The 17740-nt window shown below is 52.2% G+C and overlaps 1 protein-coding gene and 1 long non-coding RNA gene across 6 annotated transcripts; one reads left to right on the top strand and one right to left on the bottom strand.

Moving 5' to 3' along the window:
* Positions 1-1138: 1138 nt before the first annotated feature.
* Positions 1139-16067, top strand: RASSF2 (Ras association domain family member 2). Of its 5 annotated transcripts, XM_071799331.1 has the most exons (13): positions 3166-3266; positions 5254-5354; positions 6635-6715; positions 6933-7012; positions 8078-8153; positions 8263-8456; positions 9834-9904; positions 11725-11876; positions 11954-12055; positions 13001-13052; positions 13889-14010; positions 14615-14712; positions 14924-16067. In XM_071799331.1, the coding sequence occupies exons 4-13, from the start codon at positions 6957-6959 to the stop codon at positions 14991-14993; spliced, it is 993 nt and encodes a 330-aa protein (XP_071655432.1). In that variant the 5' UTR covers positions 3166-3266; positions 5254-5354; positions 6635-6715; positions 6933-6956; the 3' UTR covers positions 14994-16067. The 5 variants fall into 5 exon arrangements, with proteins under 5 accessions (XP_071655429.1, XP_071655428.1, XP_065712954.1 ...); XM_071799328.1 differs by lacking the exons at positions 5254-5354; positions 6635-6715 and adding an exon at positions 1139-1437 and having other exon boundaries at positions 3096-3266; XM_071799327.1 differs by lacking the exons at positions 5254-5354; positions 6635-6715 and adding an exon at positions 2710-2989 and having other exon boundaries at positions 3096-3266.
* On the bottom strand, positions 1516-3098 carry LOC139825645 (uncharacterized). Its single transcript, XR_011735847.1, has 2 exons — positions 2974-3098; positions 1516-2250 (listed from the first exon to the last, which is right to left on the bottom strand). It is a non-coding gene; the product is annotated as an uncharacterized lncRNA (long non-coding RNA).
* Positions 16068-17740: the final 1673 nt, after the last annotated feature.

Raw genomic sequence — 17740 nt, forward strand, 5'->3', positions numbered from 1 at the left:
CATCTCCCGTGGGAGGAAAGGCTGAGGGAGCTGGGGCTCTGGAGCTGGAGAAGAGGAGACTGAGGGGGGACCTCATTCATGTTTACAGAGATCTAAAGGGGCAGTGTCAGGAGGATGGAGCCAGGCTCTTCTGGGTGACAACCAGTGACAGGACAAGGGGCAATGGGTTCAAACTGGAACACAGGGGGTTCCACTTAAATTTGAGAAGAAACTTGTTCCTGGTGAGGGTGTCAGAGCCTGGCCCAGGCTGCCCAGGGAGGTTGTGGAGTCTCCTTCTCTGCAGACATTCAAACCCGCCTGGACCCCTTCCTGTGGAACCTCAGCTGGGTGTTCCTGCTCCATGGGGGATTGCACTGGATGAGCTTTCCAGGGCCCTTCAACCCCTCGCATTTTGGGATCCTGTGATTCTGTAAATCCATCAAAACCATTGGTTTCAAAGGCATCAACCACATTCCCCGCAAGGCGTTCAGCACAGAAACGCTGACTGAACCAGCGAAGCAGGTGCCGGAACGTCCCTGTGTGGCAAAACGCTGATGTGGGAGCATCGTTTCTCTGAGGGATGCAGGGGCGCAGCTGGCGGGACGGATTTCATGTGTTTCCTGCCACGTGGGTTTAGTTCCTCTGGGGTTTGTGCGGGTGCGGAGGAGCTGGCAGCCCCTCCCGGCCTCGCAGCCTCAGGAATGCCTCAAATTCCTTTTATTTGATAAAGAAATGCTGCCGTTTCGCTCGATCCTTCCCAACCCACCAAGCAGGACGGCGCCAAATCGGGATTTAACCCCAGTTCTGCAGCCGAGCTCCTGCAGGTGCCCACAGCAAAACCCTCTATTTAATTATTTTCATTTTCCCTGATTGCATCCTGGGCGATCTGGTGGGAGTTTTCTCTCTTTTCAGGGCGAAATCCCTGGGTTTTGGGGCTGGGGTTTGCACAGCATGGGCAGCTCCGCTCCATTGTGTGACACGGCCGGGCCACAAAGGGGCCTCTCATCCCCTAAAGATGCTGTTGGAATATAAATCCTGACCCGCATCCCGGCGCTTTCGCCGAGTCAGTGTTTCCCTGAGCCAGATGGCTCCTCCACTCCTCATATTTTACATACAAGTCAAAAAAATAAGCAAAAAAAAAAAAGCCGATTATAATTTGTGGTTGTAAAGACTCGCTTGTTTTGCTAAAGCAGCTGGTTAGATTATTTCTTTGGTTTTGTTGTGTTGTGGGGTTTTCTTCTTTTTCCCTTTGTGTGGGCTGTTTCTAGGCAAATTCCTTCAAAAGGAAAAGAAAAGAAGCCCGGAGAAGCCACAAAGCGCTGGGAAAGGTCAGGAACAGACAAAGGCGGAGGGGCCGCCGCTGCTGCTCTTCTGGAACCCAAAACCCACCCCAAATCGGCCCCCATGGGCAGGATGGGACCTGCGGCCCAGGAGCCGAGGCTGAGCGTCATTTCGGAGGTAACTGTGACCCCAAGCTGTAACAGCCGCTTTCAGGCAGATTATTATTTTATATATATATATATATATATATATATATATATATATATATATATGTATTTCCTCTTCAATCCCCTTCTCGGGGGGGTTTTGGATCCCATGGCCGCAGTTGGGAATAAGTTGTGGCCAAGATGTGGCCCCATTGCACCGTCCCGAAGGCGGAACAGCAAAGTGTGGTGAATATCGCGCTGAGTATCACGGGGTTTGGAGTATTTTAAGGCAGAAATAAACACTTTAGGCTGTGTAGTGCAGCACACAAGGCTCCCCCTGGGAGTCCTGCACGGAGCTGGAGCCGATTGTAAGAGCAGTTTGAACCTGAGTGGGTGGGATGGGGCATCCTTTGGGATCCTGGTCCTTGGATGGGCATCCTTTGGCATCATGGTCCTGGGATTGGGGATGCAGCATCCTTTGGGATCCTGGTCCTGGGATCCTGGTCCTGGGATGGGCATCCTTTGGGATCCTGGTCCTTGGATGGGCATCCTTTGGCATCATGGTCCTGGGACTGTGGATGCAGCATCCTTTGGGATCCTGGTCCTGGGATCTGGGATCCTGGTCCTGGGATGGGGTATCCTTTGGGATCCTGGTCCTGGGATCAGGGATGGGGCATCCTTTGGGATCCTGATCCTGGGATTGGGGAGGGGGCATCCTTTGGGATCCTGGTCCTGGGATGGGGCATCCTTTGGGATCCTGGTCCTGGGATCAGGGATGGGGCATCCTTTGGGATCCTGGTCCTGGGATGTGGCATCCGTTGGGATGCTGGCGCCGGGGTGTAACCTGGGTGCCAGAAACAGGGTGTCCCTTGGTAACCCCGAGCCCGAACCGGCGGTTTGGGCTGGAGCATCCTTTGGGATCCCAGTCTCGGTGGGGGGACACGAACCGTGTGCCCCAGGTAGAGCAGCCCTTGGGGGATCCCCAGGCTTGACACCCACTGAGGGGTGTCCCCTGGGATCCCGGGGTGACCCTGGGTGCCGGAGAAAGGTGTCCCCGGGATTTCAACCCCGTCACCCCGGCGAGTTCCCACAGCCCCGCCCCGGCCCCCCCGCCCCGCCCAGGGGCGGCTCCACCGGGGGCAGCGGCTGCGGAGCCGGACGGGCGAGTGCGGGGGGACGGGGCATCTTCATCCTCATCCCGCCCTCATCCCCATCCATCCCGGCAGCCCCGGGGCGGAGCCGGAGCCCCCCCGGAGCCCCATCCGCGGTGAGTAGAAGGCAAAAGGCTGCGCCCACCCCCGGGGTGGGGTTTGGGGGGGGCAACCGGTCCCCACGGCACGGAGGTGTCACCACTGCACCCCACAGCATCCTCAGCATCACCCGCTCTTTTCGGGCTGGCTGCTCTCGCAGGCTGGTGCCACCGGCACCCGCAGGTCCCCGTCACACCCCGGGGGGGACACCCACACCCGGCGGGACACCCATACCCAGAGGGACACCCACCAGCTCCTTCCCCATAGCCCACAAGAAGCCGTTGATGGCCACCCGCTCTGCTAGGGGGGGGTCTGACCTGCTGAGTGTGGCCAGTGGGTCCCCTCACTTGTCCCCACGGAGCCAGCGCCCTGATGGCATCACCCATTGGGGGGTTATCCCTGTGCCACCGCTCAGCGCTCCCTCCTTTCCCCTTTGCAGGACGGGGCTGAACAATTGGGCTGGTGAACAATAGCAGGGCTGGAAAACAATGGAGCCGCCGCACCTCCGCGCTTAGGGACGCCGGCCGGACGCTCGGAAGAAATCCCGGCTCCGAAACTGCGCCTGGGCCAGAGCCACCACCGAGCGACGAAAAGGATCCGCTGTAACAGGGTGAGAGCGCTTGGTCGCGTCCAACCGCAGAGCAAAGCGGCTCCGAGAGGCTCTTGGCGCCTGCGAGGGAGGAATTGTCGCTTCTGGATGATTTGCTACCGATCGCGTGGGGATCGATGCGCTGCTGGGCTGGGTAAAAGGGTAAAAAACCCTGGGCTGCAGGGTTTGTGCATCGCGGCCTCCCCGGGGAGCGGGATATTCCCACAATCCCTTGCACGGCCCCGGGGAAGCATCAACTGCGCCCAAACCGCGTCCCCCACCCGAGCGGGGAGTTGCTGGAGCAGGGGGATGCTGGAGCGGCAGCGCAGATGCTGCTGGAGCATCCATGTGATAGAAGAGGGGACCGAGAAAACAAATCACCCCTCAAAAAACCACTCCTTTCTTTGCAGGAGCAGGGAAGGCTGCTTCCCGCTGAAAATAATGATTTGGGGGGGATTTTTTTCCTATTTATTTTGTTGTATTTGAGCTGCGCATCTCCCCGGCAGCTCCGCAAAAGCAAGCGCTCGTCCCCGCTCCATGTGAGGGGCTGTGAGCGTGGCCAGGCTGCCCCCACACCGCGGGGCATACGGGGCTGGAGGGACACGGCAAAGGGGCTTAGGAAGGTTATTTTTAAGAGAAAGGTTAAATCTGGGGTCTATCAAGCCTGGCAGTGCCTGCGGGAGCTGCTGACAGCTCCTGTTGGAAGGCAGAGAGGGCTGAAATCCTCCTGCCACGTGTGCAGGGGGAATCGGTTTGATCTGATGGGGTTTTTTTTAAAGCAAAGCGTTTTGCAAGATAAGCAGCAAAAGCTGAGCCTGTGCCGGGCGCGGCGGGAACGCGTCAGCGCCACATGGGGAAACTGAGGCACGGGGGGTGCCGGGAAATGGAGACAGCGCTGAGCTGTTGGGGTTGAGCAACCCATTGGGCAATTTGCACGTGTCCAGCCCTTGGGTCTGGGTGATTTTCAGCCTTTTGCCAAAGCCCTGGTAGAGAATTAGGGGGGTGATAGCAGCTGGTATCTGTTTGGGGATCTCCAGGCGGCTGCTGCTCCCTCCCACCCACAGCCCGGCGCTCTCAAAACCCAAAAAAGGAAGAATTTGCCCCTTTCTTCGCCTGCTCGGAAGGGGATGTGATGACGGAGGCGAAGGTGGCAGCGCCGGGGCGGTAAACAGGAAACCGTGCTCCTCAGGGGATGAACCTGCATCTCAGGGCTCCCCCACACCCCAAAATGAGCGGCTTTTTGGCTGCAATTCACCCCGATGTCCCATTCGAGGGAACCGCCAGGGCTTTGGCTTCTCCCCTCTGCATCCCCACGATGCTGGGGAGCAAAACTCCCTGGTACCTAAAGCTTCAGCCACTGGAGGGGGGGTTTTCAACCACTTTTGTGTTTTGTGCAATATTTTAGCACGGGCCAAGCGGCCGTGTTGCTCCACCCTCCCCCTCGCCTTCATGGTGATGTCCCAAAGCTTTTTCAGCCACTTTCAGGGGTCACACACAAGCGAGAAGCTTTTTTCTACCATCCCCATATCTGCTTGTGCAGGCTCAGTAACCCCCAAATTCATCAAACTGCTGCAAAATCCTTCCCCAATATCATTCTTCAGGGATAAACAGGATTATTATCACTACTTTCCACCCTGTGGGGAGATGGACGTGGCCGCGGGAGGAGCGCTGATGCCGAGCTTTGCCGGGATGCTCGCGCGGCTCCTCAGGAAACCCAAACCTTTGTCAGCTTTTCCATCGCGACGTGCGATTCTATTCGGTGCCCGGTTTCTCTTCTGCTTTCTCCAAGCAGCTCTGGGGGCTGCGTTGCCTTCCTGCCCTTCCCCTGCCCATTTCTGCTTTTGCAACTATTTAGTTGCTAAAATACATCCCGGTGTGCGCGGGGGTTGCGGCTGTGCTGAGGTTTTTAGGAGCTGTGTCCTTCCTCCGACACAGTTTTTAATGCGCGGCCTTGGTTGAGTCATTTATCCGCCTGGATGTTGTTGCAGGAGGGATCATTTTCTTGCAGGAAAATGGGTTTGTTTCCCAAGGGGCCGGGAGGAAGCACATGGTGATGTGGAAGAAAACAGCAGTTTGTGGATTAAATGTTATTTTCTTGCCTCTTTCTGGGTAAGAGACCCTGGGAAAATGAGAGCTCCTCTCGATTTGCTTTGCACAAACACCCGAGGAAAAGCGTGACCCGAGAAGCCCTTTATTGTCACTCAAAACCCCCAACATTGCTCTCCAAGGTCTGATTTCCAAAGCGCTGCAACCCCAAGGGCTTCACCCTAAATCTCATTTTAATTCCGCTTCGTCGCATCCAAAAATCACACTGGTGCTCTGAGCACCCGAGGTGGGATATTTTGGGGGGGTTTCCAAGCATTTGCATGAGAGCGATGGCTGTTTTGGCACAAAAATTCAACCGGCATGGTAAAAAATAGTTAAAGGAACCAGCCCTTGCGAAATTCAGCGCATGTGCCCAGCCAGCCCAGCCCAACTACCACCCCATCCCCCTTAAATCTAGTTTAAAGTTCTCCAAGTGAGCCCTGCTAATTCCTGGCCCAGGTTCCAGTGTAAGTTGGGGAATGAGCTATTAGAGAGCAGTGTAGGGGAAAGGGAGCTGGGGGTCCTGGGGACAGCAGGGTGACCATGAGCCAGCACTGGGCCCTTGTGGCCAGGAAGGCCAATGGTACCTGGGGTGGGTTAGAAGGGGGTGGTCAGTAGGTCAGAGAGGTTCTCCTGCCCCTCTGCTCTGCCCTGGGGAGACCACACCTGGAATATTGTGTCCAGTTGTGGCCCCTCAGTTCCAGAAGGACAGGGAACTGCTGCAGAGAGTCCAGCGCAGCCACCAAGATGCTGAAGGGAGTGGAGCATCTCCCGTGTGAGGAAAGGCTGAGGGAGCTGGGGCTCTGGAGCTGGAGAAGAGGAGACTGAGGGGGGACCTCATTCATGTTCACAGATATCTAAAGGGGCAGTGTCAGGAGGATGGAGCCAGGCTCTTCTCGGTGACAACCAGTGACAGGACAAGGGGCAATGGGTGCAAACTGGAACACAGGAGGTTCCACTTAAATTTGAGAAGAAACTTGTTCCTGGTGAGGGTGTCAGAGCCTGGCCCAGGCTGCCCAGGGAGGTTGTGGAGTCTCCTTCTCTGCAGACATTCAAACCCGCCTGGACCCCTTCCTGTGGAACCTCAGCTGGGTGTTCCTGCTCCATGGGGGATTGCACTGGATGAGCTTTCCAGGGCCCTTCCAACCCCTGACATTCTGGGATTCTGGGATTTTGTGTGCCCCCTGGGTTGGGACGGCACAAGGAAGCATCAGGCTGGATTCAAAGCTACACGTCTTCATAACAAAACTACTAAAATAAATGGAAAGAAGAGCAAATCCTGCTCATAACTCTCCCACCTCCAGGTCTGGCATTGCCGGGACAGCCCGTGGATGCTCGAAATGCAAATGTCAGCGTAACGTATCTCCGCCAGTATTAAATTTTCAGTGAGTTTACACCGCTTCTTTCCCTTATCTGATTTTCCCTCCTTCCCCATCACTTTTCCCAGAGGAACCGCAGCACATTTCCCCCGGAGCCTTTTCCTGAGAGCTCTTCCAAACCCCAACGCAGTTGATTTACCTCCTCGTTATCACGGGGATGCGGTAACGGGGCGGTTCACGCCCATGGGTTTACACTTTGCTCTCCTCCCTCTTTGCGGTTCAGCTCCCATGAAAGCCGAGCGGGAGGATGGATTACGGCTGCGAGTACCTGGTTCCCTGCGGAAAAGACAAATTCATCGCCAAGTAAGACGCTCGGATGGAAATTCAGTCGGTGCTGGGAGATGGGGGGGTATTTGCAATATTCCCAAGGGTTTTTCCACCCTCGAGATGGGAAGCGGGGGGGTGTTTATAACCGATTTGGACAGAAAGGCGTTTTGGGGCAAGAAACATCCATTTCCTTTTAAAAATGGATGGGATTTTTGAAATATTTTTCTTAAGAGCGCGGCCAAATGCTCTATGAACTTCCACAAAATGTATGTTTTGCTGGATTAGGTTGCTCTTTTCTGCTTTGCTAAAGGAAGCGAAAGGATTCTTAAGTTTAAAGGCTCTTTTAGAGGAGACAAAGCTGATATGTGATAGTTTTCCCACCCTTTTTTTTCCCTCATAAACCCAAATCCTCCCAATTCGTGCTTCTTTATATTGGTCTGATGCTGCCGAGCATCCTTAAGCTCATCAGAATTAATTGGCAGCGTTATGAATCAATAGCAGAGGCATCCTTGTGATTCAGAGCTGTGATTAACCAGCCTGGGTTTATTATTATTTTATTACTATTATATTTATTTTTATTATTCATTTGCAACCAGAGCAAGGCTCAACCTTTTAATTCAAAACTCGAGATCAAGGTTTGGAGGGACGAGCCGCCCCAATAAACCCGCCCGTGATAACTTGTGACTCCAGCATGACCCAAGCGCTTGTGTGCTCCAAAAATGCCCTAATTTTCCAGCCTTGTGACCGATTCCACCAATGTCTGGTGGCTTTTTTAATGTGTTTTTTGCACAGTTTATAGAGGGGACGGTTGCAGGGGAGCTTGTCCCCCCTACATGTGGTTGCAAAGGGTGGAACCTCCTCAACACGGGAGGTCTAGAGGCAGCAAAAGACCCAGATTTGCCCCAAACTGAGCTGGTTTGAGTCTCCCAGCAGTGCAGAAGGTTCATTGCCCTGGGAAGTGATATCTGGTTTTCCCAGATCTCCCAAAATTCCGCCCTGGCCGGCTCAGGGGTCACCACACCGGGTACCAAACGGCATCTGCAATATCCCCCCTCGCTTGTCTGCATCTTTTTTCAGCATATTTTCCATTATTTTTTCCAGAAATGAGCTACTTTTACACTTGAAGACCTACAACATCTACTACGAAGGGCAAAATTTACAACTGCGGCACCGGGAGGTAAAAAAACCCCCAGGGCAGGCACCCAACTTAGAGCAAAAAACCAAGGAAAATGGGTTGGATTTTGCTTTGGGGGGTCCCAAAGAACCCCAATTCAATGTATTTACAGTGGTTTGTATCCTGGCTGATTAGCTGCCCATCCTTTGCGCAGGAGGAAGGGGAACTCATCGTGGAGGGGCTGCTGAACATCTCGTGGGGTCTGCGCCGCCCCATCCGGCTGCAGATGCAGGACGACAACCAGCGCATCCGCCCCCCGCCCTCCTCCTCCTCCTGGCACTCGGGCTGCAACCTGGGGGCCCACGGGTGAGTGGGGGAAGAGAAGAGAAGAGACCACCCCCCCCCCCCAAAAAGAAAAAGAACCCACCCAGCATTTGTTGGGTTGCAACCCCAGCTGCCTTCTCTGCAAAGAAGGTGCAAAACCTTGAGGAAGCCAAGGCTGAAATTAAGGAGCTTGGTTTCACTTTGCAAAGACCCCCCCCTTTTGCAAAGATCCCCCCTTTTACAAAGCCTCCCCCTTTTGCAAAACCTCCCCTTCTGCAAAGACACCCCCTTTTGCATAGACCCCCCCTTTGCATAGTCCCCCTTTTGCAAAGACCCCCCCCTTTTGCATAGACCCCCCTTTGCATAGTCCCCCTTTTGCAAAGACCCCCCCCTTTTGCATAGACCCCCCCTTTGCATAGTCCCCCTTTTGCAAAGACCCCCCCCTTCTGCAAAACCTCCCCTTTTGCAAAACCTCCCCTTTTTGCAAAGACCCCCTTTTTGCAAAGGCTCCTCCTTTTCACAAAGACTCCCCCTTTTGCAAAAACCTCCCCTTTTTGCAAAGACCCCCCCCCTTTTGCAAAGACCCCCCTGTTGCAAAACTCCCCCGTTGCAAACCCCCCCCTTTTGCAAAGACGTCTCTTTTTGCAAAACTCCCCCTTTTTGCAAAGATTCCTCCTTTTTGCAGAGATCCCCCCTTTTGCAAAGACCCTCCTTTTGCAAAACCCCCCCTTTTGCAAAGACCCCCCCCCCTTTTGCAAAGACCCCCCTGTTGCAAAACCTCCCCTTTTGCAAAAACCTTCCCTTTTTGCAAAGGCTCCTCCTTTTGCAAAGAGCCCCCTTTTGCAAAGACCCTCCGTTTTGTAAAGCCCCCCCCTTTTGCAACCCTCCCCTTTTGCAAAGACCCCTCCTCTTACAGAGATCCTCCCTTTTTGCACCCCCTCCTTTCTGCAATCCTCCCCATTTTTGCACAACCTCCCCTTTTGCAAAGACTCCCCCCATTTTGCAAAAATCCCTCCTTTTGCAAAGATTCCCCCTTTTGCCGTACCCTCCCTTTTTGCAAAGACACCCCCTCTTTAGCAGCCTCCACCTTTTACAGGTCCCCCTTTTACAAATAACTCCCTCGTTTTGCAAAGACCCCGTTGCTTCCAATAAGCTCCTTCCCAAACCAAGCCTGGGTTTAACTTTAACACCAGTTTAACGCTGCATGTTGCTCCGGGCCCGGTAATTCCAGTTCCTGCTGGGACCCTGGGCTGGAGCTTCATCCTGAAGAGCCCAGGAGCAGCAAGAACATGGGTTGCCCTGGCCCTGGGGGGGTCTCCATGATTTTCCCATGTTTATTTAGACATCAGCAAAGGGAAAAAAGGGACATTTCGACTTTTCTTGCACAGGTTGTGTGTTAGTTTAATTTCTGATCCCCAGGTCCGTGCTCAAGCCCAGCACCTTGCCGGACATCCAGGTTACGGATGCGGATGCTCCAAACGCGGATACAGGTGAGTGGGGCTCAGCTCCTGTGGGATTTGGGAGCAGCTGCTTCGTGCTCCATTTCTGAGCAAATATAGAACAGGCGCTTTTTTCCCCCCCTCTAGAAATCAGCGTCCCCACCTTCCTCCAGCTCACTTAAAGCCATTTCCAGTATATTCCCAATAGTTATTTAGTTATAGTTATTTAATTCTCCGGGAAGGGGTCGTGGTGGGATATGGGGAAGCGGAACTTGGAGAGAAATAAGGGACGGACCAAAAACCCCGTGGGATCGGAGGGAAAAGGATGTCGGTGCTTCCCCTTCCCAGCGGCTCCGTTTTTAGGGCAGAAGAATAGGTGGGAAGTGCCGTTACCATGGGGAAGGCGACATTTCTGCAAAGCTTTTCCCCCGTGTGTGGTTTTTGCAGCGCTCGTCAGCCCCGGCGCTTCGTTAACCCCTTGTTCTGCGGCAATAAATGGGACACGAGCTGCGATCCCCGCTCTGTGCGTTGTGCTCGTTCCATCAGGGCATCTCAAAGATGTTCCTGGGGCTTTTTTAAATGCTTTTATGGAAATACACCCTTGGACAGACAAACACCAGCTCGTCCTTTCACCTGCTTGATATTCATCCACTTCCCAGCTTTGGGAAGAGCGGAGCACTTGTAAAACTCCTTAATCACGAAACCTTAATCCTCCACCTTTTCCCCTTTCTATTTTTAATCCCCCCTACATCTCACGTATTTTTTTCCCCTTCTACCCAAAAATAAGACAGGGCCTTATATTCATTTTTACTCCAAAAGATGCGTTAGGGCTTATTTTCAGGGGATGTCTTGTTTTTCCGTGAACAGCAATCTACATTTATTCTTGAACAAAAACCCAACGTTTATTCAAATATAGTCGTGCCATCACATTCTGGAACATCACTGTAACTCTCCAAACCCTTTCTGTCCTGCTGCATTCTATTGCCAAACCATTTTACGTTTTACGTGTTGCCTGGCCGCTATTTAATTGACTTTTTAAAATGAACCGTAACTAGGGCTTATTTTTAGAGTAGGGCTTATATTTGGAGCAGCCTTAAAAAGCCTGAAAAATCATGCTGGGGCTTATTTTGGGGGTAGGGCTTATTTTGGGGGTAGGGCTTATTTTGGGGGTAGGGCTTATTTTTGGAGTAGGGCTTATTTTGGGGGAATCACGGTAATTAAAGCTTGCCCAGGCAATATCTGCAACTCATCGTGCCTTAGAAATCATTCCAGCTGGCCGTGTGACGTTCATCCCCTGCCAGCGCATAAGAAAGGAGGCTTTGATTGTATTTTATCACCAAAAGCCTGTAAGAATCAGCGCAAAACTGGCGTGCGCGCCTCCTCGTGAGTGCTGAGTCACCAGCATGCAGCTGCAACCAGAGATATTTTACCTCGCTGCTGACATGCTTGGAATTAAAACATCCCAACTCCAGCCCGAGAGGTTCATTAAAAATGGATGAAGAAGGGGTTTCTAATAATCTGGACCCCGGGCAGTTTTCACGCAGAGATGTGAAGCGCCTGGCCCTGTTTGGTTGTTCTGATTAAAGGAGAAAAGAATTAAATGATGGAAAAAAGAGGCGAGATGCTCAAGTCCACAGGAGAAGGGGTTTTATCCAGGTAGCAACCTGAATTGATGTTAATTCTGAACTAATAACCTCCTCCAGATGGGGGAGAATGAACCAGTGGGTTTAAACTGGTGGGTTAATCTCTCCAGTGAAGTTTATCGGGGTTTATTTTGGGGAGGGGGATTTCTGCATCCATGGGGGGACCCCAGGAGGGATTTTGTAGATGGAGGGGGGTTCTCGCTCGCCCTAAGCCGGGTTTATTTCCAGCCACCAAGTCGCAGGCGGAGGAGACGCCGCAGCTGATGCGGACGCGGAGCGACGTGGGGGTTCGGCGGCGCGGCAGCTCCCGCACCCCCGGCGAGCAGCGCCGCATCCGCCGCCACCGCTTCTCCATCAACGGCCACTTCTACAACCACAAGGTGAGCCCCAAGCCCCCCCAAACCGCTCCCCACGGATGGGCGTTTACATGGATTCACGTGGACTTTGCGCCCTGTAGACGTCGGTGTTCACGCCGGCGTACGGCTCCGTCACCAACGTGCGGATCAACAGCACCATGACGACCCCCCAGGTCCTCAAACTGCTGCTCAATAAATTCAAGGTACGGTAAATATCCCCCTCTCTGGGTTGCCCTTTTATATCCTTGGGATATTTGAGAAAATACAACACAATCTTTCTTTTTCTCTAGAAATAGTATCCCCAGCTTACCATTACTTAAAGGTTACTTAAAGCCATTGCCATATATTTTTGGTTACCAAAGGGTTGCTTACAGCCATTTCCAATCTATTTTTTACTACTAAAGGGTTACTTACAGCCATTTCCAATCTATTTTTGCTACTAAAGGGTTACTTAGAGCCATGACCAATCTATTTTTTGTTATTAAAGGATTACTTAGAGCCATTTCCAATACATTTTTTGCTACTTAAAGCCATTTAGCATTTAGATGAGGTTCTTAGGGACATGGTTTAGTGCTACATTTAGTTTATGGTTGGACTCCATGGTCCTGAGGGTCTCTTCCAACTGAAGTGATTCTATGCTTCATTTCCAATGTATTTTCTGTTACTTAAAGCTGCTTCCAATATACTTTTTGTTACTCAAAGCCATTTCCAATCTATTTTTTGTTACTAAAGGATTACTTAGAACCATTTCCAATATGTTTTTTGTTACTAAATGGTTACTTACAGCCATTTCCAATATATTTTTTGCAGCTAAAGGGTTACTTAGAGCCATTTCCAATATACTTTTTGTTACTTAAAACCATTTAGTGTTTAGACAAGGTTCTTGGGGACATGGTTTAATACTAGGTTTAGTACTAAATCTAAGAGATCCTGAGGATCTCTTCCAACTGAAATGATTCTGTGACTCATTTCCAATATATTTTCTGTTACTTAAAGCCATTCCAATATTCCAATATATTTTTTGCTACTTAAAGCCACTTCCAATGTATAAAATACAACAGTGGAGCGAAATAACAGGGTTTTTTAATTACTGGGAAAGCCGAGGGTAGAAACATGGATGTTTAATAGCGATTTATGTCTCGGTTCAGATTGAAAACTCGGCGGAGGAGTTTGCGCTCTACATCGTCCACACCAGCGGAGGTGAGGCTGTGAAACAATGGAATCTGGCACAGCTGGTGGGTTGGATATGGCACAGCTGGTGGGATGGTTATGGCACAGCTGGTGGGTTGGTTACGGCACAGCTGGTGGGTAGGTTATGGCACAGCTGGTGGGTTGGTTGTGGCACAGCTGGCGGGTTGGTTATGGCACAGCTGGCGGGTTGGTTGTGGCACAGCTGGCGGGTTGGTTGTGGCACAGCTGGTGGGTTGGTTAGGGCACAGCTGGCGGGTTGGTTATGGCACAGCTGGTGGGTTGGATACAGCACAGCTGGCGTGTTGGTTACGGCACAGCTGGCGTGTTGTTTACGGCACAGCTGGTGGGTTGGTTATGGCACAGCTGGTGGGTTGGATACAGCACAGCTGGCGTGTTGTTTACGGCACAGCTGGTGGGTTGGTTATGGCACAGCTGGTGGGTTGGATATGGCACAGCTGGCGGGTTGGATATGGCACAGCTGGCGGGTTGGTTACGGAACAGCCGGCGGGTTGGTTATGGCACAGCTGGCGGGTTGGATACAGCACAGCTGGCGGGTTGGATACAGCACAGCTGGCCGGTTGATTATGGCACAGCTGGTGGGTTGGATATGGCACAGCTGGTGGGTTGGATATGGCACGGCTGGCGGGTTGGTTACGTAACAGCTGGCGGGTTGTTTACGGAACAGCTGGTGGGTTGGATATGGCACAGCTGGCGGGTTGGATATGGAACAGCTGGTGGGTTGGATATGGCACAGCTGGCGGGTTGGTTACAGCACAGCCGGCGGGTTGGATACGGCACAACCCAGTTGTTCCCGAGCCGAATGCCGATGTTTTTGGCATCTGCAGAGAAGCAGAAGCTGCGAGCCAGCGATTACCCCCTGATCGCCCGCATCCTGCAAGGCCCCTGCGAGCAGGTCTCCAAGGTTTTCCTCATGGAGAAGGACCAGGTGGAAGAAATCACCTACGACGTGAGTCCAGCGCCGCGGGATGCTCGCGGCTTTGGGATGCAGGGGGACGTCTCCATGCTGGGGATGCAGGGATTGCTTTGTTTTTCTCGTGGGGGAAACCTTATTTTTGTGCTCAAAGAGCATCTTTAAGCTGCAACCGAGAGCAAACGCCGCCCAGCCCTATTTCACCATCCCGAAGCTGATTGCGGAGCAGAGCGATCGCTGCGCATCTTTTGGCATCGTGGGTGTGTTTTGCTGCCATCTGCTGGCTCCCTCCTACCCCAGCCCAGCTTTGCTTTTTAATCCGAGCACAGACGAGGTGTTCTCAGGGTCTGTTTGGTGCTCGGTGACGCATCGGGGCGCTCTGCATGAAGGAGCCAAGTCTTGCAGTGGGTAAAATGTAAAATAATCCTTTGGTGACTTTTTTCCCCATAATTAGCGCTCGTTTGCTGCTGTTCGTGCCGTGCGAATGTGTTTTCTTTTAGGGTTTTTTGCAAAAGTTGGGGGGGATTATTGATTTTCCTGGTTATATCTGGGGAGAGGATGCTGTGAACTCACCTTCAGCCTCATGGGATCAGTGCATCACCCTCTTCATCGCCCTCTTCATCATTTCTCTTCCACCCAGGTCGCTCAGTACATCAAATTCGAGATGCCCGTCCTCAGGAGCTTCATCCAGAAGCTGGAGGAAGAGGAGGATCGCGAAGTGAAGAAGCTAATGCGCAAGTACGGCGGGTTTGGCGGCATCGGGGTGGAGATGCCGAGAGTTAAGGACATGTTTGTGGGGTTATTTTGCTGCCGAAAACTCATTTGCGCAGCCTCGCATCCCCAATACATGCGGGGGGTTTGCATTATGCCAGTTTTCTTGGCAATTTGGGTTCATAGCCCAGCTTGATGCTGCAAAACATCCAATTTTCCGTGTTCTTTGCCTCTCCAGATACTCCGTTCTCCGGCTGATGATCGAGCAGAGGCTGGAGGAGATTTCCGAAGGTCCCACAGCGATGTGAAACGTTTCGTGGGCTCTGGGTTACGTCGCGCAAAGAGCCGTTTTCCCGGAGGATGCACCGGATTGAGCCCCAAACCCTCATCATTCCCGGAGTCCATCGGGATCGCTCCGGCTTGGAGCCTTCGGCATCCTCCCGCGTCTTCATCCTCGCAGCATCCTCGGGGGCTCCTTTGCTGCAAATGGGGTTTTCCCCCATTAGACTTTGGCCGGTGGAAACTTTGGCCAAAACCTCAAAAGGAAATAACAGGGGCTGCAAAAAGCAAAAATATAGGGAATCCAGGAGCCAAGTGAGGGCTGCGAGTGTTTGAGAACGAGAATTTAGGCTCAGGTTGAAGATGGTGCCGCACGTGGCTCTTGGTGAAGGACCCGCCGCTCGGTGGCAAGAGAGCACAAATAATTCCTCTTTTCTTTTTAAAAGAAGCACATTTCTATTGCAATAATTCGCAGGTAACGGGAAGCTTTTGTAAATTAAAAGGGTCTGCTGAGAATTGGGGTTTTTTTAACATATTTGCTGCCGGTAGCAAACATGGGGACTGACAACCGCATTTACAGTGGGGGTGTGAATCGCTTTTCTCCGCCTTGTTCCCTTAACCTGCATCTGGTTGCAGAGCCCCCTCTCCCCCCCTTTCTAATTTGCACTAATTGTAGGGATTTTTTTAAGAGAAACCATGATGTCAAACCTCCCTGGTAGCCGTAACATGCCAAATAGCACCGACACATGGTCCTGGCCAAACCAGGACCACGACCGGCTCCGTTATCACCATCACACCTGGATAAACCTCTTTCCTCGCGGGCTAAACCAGCAATATCACTTTTATACCTCGATGTGAACTAAAAGTCCTTTTCCCTCCGTTTTTTGCGATGTATCTTTCTAATTTTTTTTAATTTCAATGGTACCTTTTCCACCTTTAACACGTTAGGGAGAGTGTTGTACAGCGGGAAGAGCTTTTTATGTATTTGAAGGATGACTCTGGTTGATTAACAAGGAAACAAAATATGTAGCAATTTAATACAGAGTGAAAACACCGGAGTTAGAGCCTGTTTTCTTTAAAATAAAGCAGTTTGCGGACAGAAATGCTGCTGAAATGGGCTTTGTGTGAGGGAGAGGAGTAAAATCCACCCGCATCCCAGCAGCAAAGTTTCCCAAGCAGAAAAGCTCCTGTCCTGCAGGTTTGGAGAATCAACTTTAAATCACTGCAGGGCTCTTGGGGAATATTGGGCTGTTGTCGGGTTTATCCAGCCCTAAGAGACTATTTACCCCTACAAAACACGGTCAGCGGGCTCCATCTTTGGATATTTCCCTTCCAGAAGGTAAAACTCACCTCTAGAAGGAAACCTCGGCATTGCTGGAAAAATCGAATGAAATAGGACAAGGGCAAGTGCAGAGTCTTGAATGTGGGCAGGAACAACCCCAGGTTCCAGTGTAAGTTGGGGAATGAGCTATTAGAGAGCAGGGTAGGGGAAAGGGACCTGGGGGTCCTGGGGACAGCAGGGTGACCATGAGCCAGCACTGGGCCCTTGTGGCCAGGAAGGCCAATGGTACCTGGGGTGGGTTAGAAGGGGGTGGTCAGTAGGTCAGAGAGGTTCTCCTGCCCCTCTGCTCTGCCCTGGGGAGACCACACCTGGAATATTGTGTCCAGCTGTGGCCCCTCAGCTCCAGAAGGACAGGGAACTGCTGCAGAGAGTCCAGCGCAGGGCAACCAAGATGCTGAAGGGAGTGGAGCATCTCCCGTGTGAGGAAAGGCTGAGGGAGCTGGGGCTCTGGAGCTGGAGAAGAGGAGACTGAGGGGGGACTCATTCATGGTTACAGAGATCTAAAGGGGCAGTGTCAGGAGGATGGAGCCAGGCTCTTCTGGGTGACAACCAGGGACAGGACAAGGGGCAATGGGTGCAAACTGGAACACAGGAGGTTCCACTTAAATTTGAGAAGAAACTTGTTTGGGGTGAGGGTGTCAGAGCCTGGCCCAGGCTGCCCAGGGAGGTTGTGGAGTCTCCTTCTCTGCAGACATTCAAACCCGCCTGGACACCTTCCTGTGGAACCTCAGCTGGGTGTTCCTGCTCCATGGGGGGATTGCACTGGATGAGCTTTCCAGGGCCCTTCAACCCCTCACATTCTGGGATCCTGTGATTGTGTGTGCTCAGTATTTAAACCTGAGCTCCCTGCATCCCCAAGTTTATCCCCAACCGCACTTTGTTTTCTCCCCGCGTTTTCCAGCCCGTTTATCCCTCCCCGCGCAGGAGGGGACACGGGTGACGTTGGTTCCGCTCATCGAAGCTTTATCCTCCGGAAAAAGTGCGAGTTGAGTCAAGCCCACAGGCGCAGGCAGGAGGAGGCATCACCAACTGCACGGGTAAGGGCACAGAGTTGGGGAGAAAAAGCTAAAAACTGGGTAAATTAGCAAGCTGGAAAATCCTGGGGTTTGGCACAAACCGGAGCTGGAGGTTGGGATGGGGAAAACAACCAGGGGAGGCAACACCTGCCCCGTTTTCCCCAGGTTGTGATCCATAAACTGCCAGGGAAATAAAAAGGGGAAAAAATAGGAAAGGAAAAATAATCCCAGTGTCTTAATTTTTCTGGGGTTTGCCGCCCGGATTTGGGGCGTTTCTAATGTGGATGCAGCTGGAAGTGGGATGTGCTTCTCCAAGCTTAAACTAAACTGTTATTTGGAGGAATAGGGCAGAGAAACAAGACAAATTAAATTAATCAAGCCCTATTATTTTTAATTTTGAAGCACTGGGTTTTGAAGG

This window comes from Patagioenas fasciata, chromosome 26 (assembly GCF_037038585.1).
Source record: "Patagioenas fasciata isolate bPatFas1 chromosome 26, bPatFas1.hap1, whole genome shotgun sequence".
Lineage (NCBI taxonomy): Eukaryota > Metazoa > Chordata > Aves > Columbiformes > Columbidae > Patagioenas > Patagioenas fasciata.